The sequence below is a fragment of the Chinchilla lanigera genome, unplaced genomic scaffold (genome assembly GCF_000276665.1).
Source record: "Chinchilla lanigera isolate Chin_1 unplaced genomic scaffold, ChiLan1.0 scaffold00005, whole genome shotgun sequence".
NCBI lineage: Eukaryota > Metazoa > Chordata > Mammalia > Rodentia > Chinchillidae > Chinchilla > Chinchilla lanigera.
The window spans coordinates 4851549-4860230 of NW_004955406.1; the positions used below are offsets into that span (position 1 = coordinate 4851549).

The 8682-nt window shown below is 52.1% G+C and overlaps 1 protein-coding gene across 2 annotated transcripts; it reads left to right on the forward strand.

The window, feature by feature from the left end:
- The first annotated feature begins 3720 nt into the window (after positions 1 to 3720).
- On the forward strand, positions 3721 to 7909 carry LOC106149814. Of its 2 annotated transcripts, XM_013520105.1 has the most exons (3): positions 3721 to 3848; positions 5049 to 5251; positions 7367 to 7909. In XM_013520105.1, the coding sequence occupies exons 2-3, from the start codon at positions 5052 to 5054 to the stop codon at positions 7797 to 7799; spliced, it is 633 nt and encodes a 210-aa protein (XP_013375559.1). In that variant the 5' UTR covers positions 3721 to 3848; positions 5049 to 5051; the 3' UTR covers positions 7800 to 7909. The 2 variants fall into 2 exon arrangements, with proteins under 2 accessions (XP_013375559.1, XP_013375564.1); XM_013520110.1 differs by lacking the exon at positions 3721 to 3848 and having other exon boundaries at positions 4798 to 5251.
- The last annotated feature ends 773 nt before the right edge of the window (positions 7910 to 8682 follow it).

The window sequence follows — 8682 nt, forward strand, 5'->3', positions numbered from 1 at the left end:
CGCCACCCATCCCGCACCCCAGGCTGCCTCCCTCCGCGGGAACCAGAAGCACTTTCTGCCCGGCCTGCCGCTCGCCTCCCACGCTCATTTGCATATGTGGTTAGCTTTTTAATGGTATCAGGTGCACCGTACCCAGCTTTGACAGGGGCCTGTCAGGGAAGCCATTGTGTTCGATGGCAGCTTCTTTAAAGACCTGATTGAGCCGGGCATGGTGGCACACGCCTGTAATCCCAGTACTTGGGAGGCTGAGGCAGGAAGACCATTGAGATTTCTAGACCATCCTGAGCTACAAAGTGATCTCAAGGCCAGCCCGAACTGCATAGCGAGATCCTGTCTCAAAAAGATTAAAAAAAAAAAAAAAGAGACCTGATTGAGACTCAAGTTGATTAAAGGTTCCAGAGCAAAGCTGCTTGCCAAGTCCGGAGCAGTGCAAGACTGAGCGATGATGAAGAAAACCTTACTTCTAGAGATGCAAAAGGCAAGAGAGCTGGGAAGGAAATCCCCAAAGAACTGCAGGCACAGGTGTCTACAGTCTCGTCACAGGCTGTGCACAGCACAAGCAAAAGTTCTACGCTGTCATTCAGGGTCAAGGCGGGGTTCCAGAGCCAGGCTCTCCTCTGCCTAAGCGGCCTTTGCCAGAGCGCACAGCCTTTGGCATCTCAGAGGAAACAAACAGGCTGCGGAGTATCATCCCTCCCTGCTGCAGACAGCTCCCTGGCCTAAGCGGGCAGAACCCTGGGGACCCCTCAGCACCTGCACTAGCAGCTCCACAAGGTGTGATGGAACAGCAAGATGAATGTTCAAATTTTTAAACTGTGTTACAGAAAAAGACACATTGCCCTTCATCAACGCTCAAAATACGCCATCTCGCTCAAACACGCTTCTCCCGTCGTTCTTTGTTTTTTTTTGGTTTTCCTCCAGTACCAGGAATCAAACTCATGACCTCGCACTTGCCAGGCAGGCGCTGTGCCGCTGAGCTAAATCCCCAGCCCCTCTCCCCTTGTTCCTAGCCCTTTCTGAAGCACTTCTGCTTCAGTCCTCTTTCCTGAGTGTCTTTTGTTGCCCTGTCCTGGCGTCCTTGATGTCCTGAGTCTATTCAAAACGTTCACCTTTCATGATCATTTTGACTTTGGGGAAGAGTCAGAAGTCCCACAATGCCAGATCCCACAAATAAGGTGGAAATAATAATAATATTAACAGTTACTAAGTACTATGCGTCAAGGTAATATTCTGAATGGTTTATACGCAGGGTAATCAAAATACATGGTGGATGATCAAAACATACAGTGAATGTTAAAAATTTTTTAAAAAATTGTTATTATAGTAAAGGACACATTGCCATTAACCCCCCCCCCCTCAAAATCCACCTTCCCTTGCTTCTAGCACAGTTTTCCCACCATTCTTGCCACCTTTTGAAGCCATTCTGGAAGTCCTGTTTCGTGAACGTCTTTAGCAGGTGTGGTAAAAAACACAGTGACTGCTGCAGGCCAGTCCCAGCCAGGGGAAAGGCAGCCTCCTGAAAACATCAGTGTGTCCTCGGCCACCTTATTCATCAGCTCTGGGGCTGGGGGGTTTCCGACTCTTGCCCAAAGAAAAGGACCACGAAAGACAAACATTTTTAATCCATTCAGGACACGGAGACAGCCACAACAGCGCAACTAAAGACACCCATGAAAGAGGACATTCAGAACTGCTCCAGAAAGGGGAGAGAAAGACGGGAGAAGCGTGTTTGAGTGAGATGGAGTATTTTGAGGGTGGATTAGTGGCAACACATTAACATTAATGTAATTAATGTTACATTTAAAAAAATTTGAACACCGCAGTTTCCAATCACGCCTCGAAGGTGCTTAATTTCCCCATGTTGGCTGTTACTACCATTTCATAGACGGGAAAAGTGAGGCTGTGAATGTGAATTCCACCTTTCCACGGGCACGCAGGCGCACACAAGCTCACCCCCGTACGCACGGTTTTCTTGAGTGATGGGAAAAGACTGTGAAAGCAGTCACTGAAGGCACAGCGGCTCTTTCTCCTATTTATAATTTACTTTTGGTAAAAAACAGGAAATCTGTTGACTGAGTTTTCAAGGAAGAACATGCCTTATAGCAAAGAGGTCATTTTTGCTGTTTGGTTGCATAATGCTTAAAGCCCGCAAATTACGAGCGGGCTGCGAGCCGCGAGGGGGCTGGGACCAGCTGGCCGAGCTGGGAGGAGCCAGGGGGCAGAGCAGGCGGAGGTGCGCCGTCCCTGCAGCCGGCAGTCCCAGGTCGCCTCGAGGCGCGAGTGGAGCGCAGAGGAGAGAGGGCGCCCTCGGCAGCCGCGGGCCAAGGCCTCGCAGTCAGGCTTCTCGGGGTGGGGCTGCGGGGTCCTTGTGGGTCCAGGGCCTGGCTCCTCGCTTCTCGGAGGGTCCCGAAGGTACACGAGTCGCCTGGCTCACAGCGCCACCGCGCGGCCGCCAGCTTGCCTACCCCGAGCTCGGCCGGCTCCGAGGACCCCGCGCACACCCACGGGCTCAGGAACCCACCCCGAGGCCGGTGGATCCAACGGGGTTCTCACCCGGGCAGGGTGCCACGAAGAGAAGAGGGCACGGACGCGGACCCCAGGCTAGGGCCAGAGTTGCCTGGCTTTGAGGCCTTCTAGCTCCGTGCAGGTTAGCGACATGGGAGAGGTATCCTGAGAGGCCAGCCAGACCCGGTCCCTGGCTTTGAACTTTCGCGCAAAGACTCTCTAGGCCTCGAAGTTCTCCTCTGTTAGGGGCACAGTAAGGCCGGGAGTGTAGGGCTCGTGCATGCGCGAGACCCTGGGTTCCAACCCCAGCACCCACCCTATTCTCCCCCAAAGGTGCGAGAGCTCTGGGTGGGGAAGACCTTGCAAAAGCTTCGCGATTGTAGGAACTCAGTGGATCGCGTCGTCATCCTTATTCACCACGCCAAGTCTCAGTGCTCCGAAACTCGTGTGTGGCAGGTGACAGGCACCTCAGGAACATTTGCAAACTGGTAGTCATTCCTTCTTAGCTCCCTCTCAACAACGGGCCAGTCCCGGTGCTCACTGTTTTCCCATTTGCATAATGATGTAAGTCCCGATGGTCTTGCAAACCAAGTAAAAATAGGTGTTTCATCCATCCGCCCAGGACACTCCTGCGCCTCCAGTGACTCCTGCTTCACAAGGGCTGCCTGTCCTCTGGGAGCAAAACTGTGCCACTTCCGGGAGATTTGCAGTAGTGAGGGAAGGGTCAGCAGGGGTGGAGGGGTGCACAGACCTGGGGTTCCCTTGAAGACCCGGGGCCAGCCGCTGGCTTCTCCAACCCACGTTTCTCATATGTAAATCAGAGATATTAATTCCCACCTCCTCAGGCCTTCAGGGAATTAAACGGGATTTTTCATGTGAAACAGCACAGTGTTTTGAGGGTGCACCGCCTTACCTGGCAGGTTACTGATTATCATACTGTTGCGGGGCCGACCCAGCAATTCTGAATCAGCATGTCTGGGTGGTGCTGAAATATCTGCGTGTCTCATTTGCATCTCAGGAGGTGAGAACACAATCTATTCCGTGACCAAATGTTGAGAAAGACAACTTCAGCATTCAATTAACCGTCATTACCATTTCCCAACAACCACCCAAATACAAGTCACCAAAATAAACAAAGAGATATGAAAGGGAAGGTGCAGGCTCAACGTCCAGCCAGTCATGTGAACAGTTCCAGGTAAGAAGTGTAACAGGGCATCGTCTTTCCACTTCATCCCTGGACTGCACTGGGGACATCTCGCCCACATACACCATTCAGCGCTCACGGCGCTCTTGCGCCTGTGTGATGATCTGGATCTTACAAAGGAAAAAGGGCTTTCCGAAAGGTGAGATGTGCCCGGGTGCCGAGGCACAGACTCAGCTGGAGTCTGTGACCTGGGAGGCCTTTTCCTGTCTCGGGGGTGTCAGGGTTCCCTCCTCCAGGCCCCAGATCTGTTGGGGTTTTTATGGCTGATGCAACAAATACAGCTTTAGAGCAAAAAGAACCAAATGGAACCAACTCCAGCTCTCTGCTACTGAGATGCTGCATGGTCTTTAAGAGCCTCTTCACTTCGTGGTAGTTTCCTCATCAGCATAACTTGGCACAGGAGAATATGCCCCCCACATTGCTGATTGGCCTAAGTGACATCTCTGTGTTAAAGATGCCGGCACTTCATACACAGTATCTTACTCTCTCTCTCTCTCTCTTTTTTTTTTTTTTTAGTATCTTTCTCTCTTTGGGCTGCTACAACAAACTGCCATAGGCTGGGAGCTTATAAAGAACAGAAATTTATTTTTCATAGCTCTAAAGGCCAGGAAGCCCAAGGTCGAGGTGCTGGCAGATTCAGGGTGACCTGTCACTGTGACCTCACAGGGTGAAGGGGTGAGGAGTCTCCTGGATATCTTTCTTCTGGCCGAGGACTTGGGTCCGAGGGCAGACAGGGCTCGTGTTGGGGCATGCCCGGTGTGAAGGCCAAAGCCAGGGTGACTAAAGCCGCCTTGTGGCACCTGGGCTGCTGTCTAAGACAATGGTTTTTGTACCTTTGCCCTGGAGGTGTGGAGAGCCCAGTGACTCACTGCCGCCTCCTCCACCCAGCAGCCTCTGCTCTTGGCACCTTTTGTTACATGTTCATTCATTTATTCATTCATTCACTCATTCACTCCATTAACACTGGCTGAGACCCCAGGGTGTGCCGGCCTCTGGGAACACAGGCCCGGAGTGAGGAAGACAGACTTGAAGGTAGAAAGGAGTGTTTCCCACATATCCCAGAGGCACTGTTTGAAGCAGTGGGATGAGAGTAGCACAGCTGGGCTCTCCAGTGAGTTCCCAAGACTCACTGCTCTTCTCACAGGACCGTGGGACAGGCTGCTGAGCATGTGCCCGAGGCTGGCTGAGGGGATGCACCTTTTGATCAGGGCCAGATGAAAGCGGAGGAGGCACTGTGCCTGGGCGCCCCGAGGGAGTTGCCTGAAAAGACACAGTGTGGCCCAGGCACGCCAAAAGCTGGACCTCAGGGAAGTGTTCCCTCACGTTTCTTTTCCTTTAGGAGATGAAGAGTGAAAAAGTGCAGGGCAGGGGCTTGCAGAGGGAGAGCCGAAACCCTCAGACACCCAGCACCCTGTGTTTCTTGACTGGAAGTGGCTCCAAGCTCCCCTTCGCATGTGGTGGTTTCTCAAGCAGGAAGAAAAGGGGCCAGGGCAAAGTCCATGAGAAGAATCTTTCCAGAAGCTTCCAACAACTTCCTCTCAGGTCTGTTTGGCCAGAGTTGGGTCATTGGCCAGCTCCAGTGGTACCTCAGTACTCACTGTTAATTGGTTCCAGGAGGCGTGACAAGTACCCAAAACTACAAGTACCAAACAAATTGTTTTGGCTAGAAAGGGTAGTGAGCCAGGAGTCAGAAGTAATGGAAGCCAAGATTTATCTAGCTTGCACATTGATTACCCAATGAAGGATGAGTGTGGAGACAAAATTTTCTGGTCAAAATGTGTCAAGTACCCAATTCAATGAGTTCCAAAGCAGTTGTGAACCAAGGTATAACTGGGCTAGGCAGGGAGACAGATAGGACCGATCAGTCCTGATGCACCTACTTGTGCTGGGCAGATGTATGGACAAATGGAAACTCGGGGTTCTGCTAGTGAGAAAGGGAAGGGGAGGCACTGTAGGACGTGTTACCAAGCAAGCAGAGAAACACTTTCAGGAGCAAGAAACCAAGACTGCCAGGTTGTTTTAACGAGCAGTGAGATTCACTGAAAAGGTCTGGGTGAGTCTGGAGGAGACTGGGAGCAGAGAAGCAGGAAGAACAATGAATGCCTTTGGCCAGAGCCCTGGTTTGGATTCCTCGTCCCTGGGAGGAATCCTAGGGCCTCTGGGCTTCCTGTCACTTTTACAAGATTGAGTCTTGGCGGAAGTATAGTACTGGATCACAGCGAGATGCAGACCTACATCTTGGATACCTGGATGCAGAGAAAAGGAGGGCTTGGCACAAGCAGTCCCAAATGCTACCCACCAGTGGGACAGTCCTCTGCAAGATGACAGAGCAGCTGGACACTGCCCAGCCCGAACAAAGCTGAGTGCCCCTGCTAATACCCAGGACTGCAAGAAGCCTTTCCTAAGCTGGAGGCTTAGGCAGAGCAGTTGCTGGGAAAGCAGTGATTGATCTCATCTTCCTCCACTGTGATTAATTACCAGGAAGCAAATGCAAAGTGATGACTTTGCTCCTTGTGTGGTTTTGCAAGTCTTATTAACCGTTGCATAAGTTTAATTTGATTGCAGCACTAAGACCCTTTTTTTGTCAGACAAGTTTGCAGCATGGTTTAGCTGTTTATAACTTGCAGAATTGTAAGGACAGAGTTAAAAAGTAAAGATATTAGAAAGGAGCTTGCCTCTGGGGAAGCTGAGGAGTGCAACCTCCACCATCCTCTGGGTGGGTCTTCCCCATGGGATGTGCCCAGGGAAGAAGACGCCGATGGGCGCTCAGGACCCTGGGAGTAAGGGCTACATCCCCAGTGACGTGGACATGGGTTGAACTGGTCAGGCAGGCTGGTCTTGGATTTTGGAAGTTCTGCTGTACGAGGGCAAAACGATTTGTCCCCATCACCTCCAGTTAAAATGAGTCCAACACAGGTTTACACAATAGCAGTTCTATCACCCCTTGGGACCGGGGTGGCAAGTCCCCTAAGGATAAAGGCAGTATAGCGCGCACGCCGACGATACGCATGCGCACACAGCCGAAACGCGGTGAGTACGCAGTGCTAACTTCCTCTGCAGCAGTCGGTTGTGGGAAGGCAGCGGGAACAGACCCAGCCCTGGTGGCCAGCCGGTGAACCTTGAAAGCCCCAACCTGGCTGCTCTTGGCTTTACAGAGGTCAAAGTCACAGAGTCTGTTGAGGTGACTGCCTGGTCTTTGGTGGAGTGGCTCCCCAGGTACAGCTCCTCAGTGGAGCCATCACATCAAAGTCCTCGTCTACAAGGCCTGCGGGTCAGGCCCTTCGTATATTGAGGTCCTCTGCACGGTGCGAGGCCAACACCCATAGAGCCCAACAATGGTGGTTACTGCCCCATCCAAAGTCACTTTCTCCTATTAAATTCATCCTTGAATATTCACTGTGCAATTTTAATCATCTTTAAAACACAAATCCCCTCTCCATAGATCATCAGACCTACTTACCGACCCTCCTGGCCCAGGGCCCTGGGGGAGCACCAGTCTCCTGGGGGGAATCTCTGGGTGGGGTGGACCAGAAGGTTGGAGGCAGCTCTGGCACAGCCAGGGGAGATGGGAGGAGCAGGCAGGGGTGCCCACCCCATTCTGCCATCAGGGTCCCTCTGTGTCCCAGCTGACGTCCTCCCTTCCTTTTCCCTGTCCAGGCCACAGACCCGTCCTTGGCCAGCCATGGGACAGCCCAGTGTCCACCTGCCCACCAGGCCCAGCCTACCCTGGCCCCTGGAAGGCCTGCCTCCGCCAGACTGCTCGCCTCAGACCCGGCCTCCCCACAACGTCCCTCAAGGCGAGGGTGTTCCCTTCCTTTTCCCCTGGGTGATTTCCTGCAGCCATGGCTTCATAAACCTGTACAACCTGAGTGTTGGACAAACAGCAGCAGTTACTACTGTCCCCAAGCAGGGCTCTGCAGAGCTTATTTCTGTACAAAAATATGCAAAAATGCCTTGCCAAGAGCTGCTTGGCTCCTCGTGGCCACACAATGTTCTGCTCTTCCTGACTGGGCTCACAGACTGTGAGGGAGCCGCAGTCAAGGCTCTTGCACTGAGGCAGGAAAGTGACCGACATGTTGCCACGTTCTGAACTGCGACAGGCTTCTGAACACTCTTCACGGGTGTAAAAATAGGTCTGGAAAAAATCTGAATCCCACATGTGCAATGTCCCCTTTCATTGCTCCTCTAAAGAACAGTTTGCTCTCACTCTCTCTCTCCCTCCCTCTCTCTCCTTCCCTCTCCCTCTCTTTCTCTCTGTGTCTCTCTCTGTGTCTCTCTGTCTCTGGGTCTCTCTCTCTCTCTCTCTCTCTCTCTCTCTCTCATTCACGTCTCCATATGTTACCCAGGCTGGCCTCAAACTCCTGGGTTCATGTGATTCTCCTGCCTCAGCCTCTGAGTAGCTGGGACCACACCTGGCTGAGAGGAGTATTGATTTGAGGCTCCTCAGTATTCCAGCGTTTGCAGCCCCACACAAGGAAGGGCCCCTCTTGTTCTCTGCCCGACTTGCCCTCTTCCTTTTTCTCCATATCCCAAATGTGGGAGTGGGGGGACACAGATTGCCGAGCTCCGCCCCTGGCAGAGTGACTTGGAGTCTGCAGCCAGACCCAGGAATCTGCATTTCACCTTCTCCTGGTGAGTTTAGGAGCCATTCTAAGGTTCTGCTCCCAGCAGGCTCAGCATTTCAGGCATGAGGGCAAAGTGTTTGGACCAAGAGCTAATTCTCTAGCATTAACCCTCTGTGGAAATGTTTGAGGGGAAAAGCAGAGGTCTTCCCAACCTCAAAAAATTATTCCTGGAGGATTTCCTATCTCCATAGAAAATTTTACAAGTCTTTACTCATTTCTGCTCCCTTTCCACCAATAATTTTGTGCTGCTTCCTCTTCTAAAAATCAGATTGAAGTTGGGCGTGGTGGCTCACGCATATAATCCCAGAACTCGGGAGGCTGAGGCAGGAGGATTGTTGTGAGTTCAAG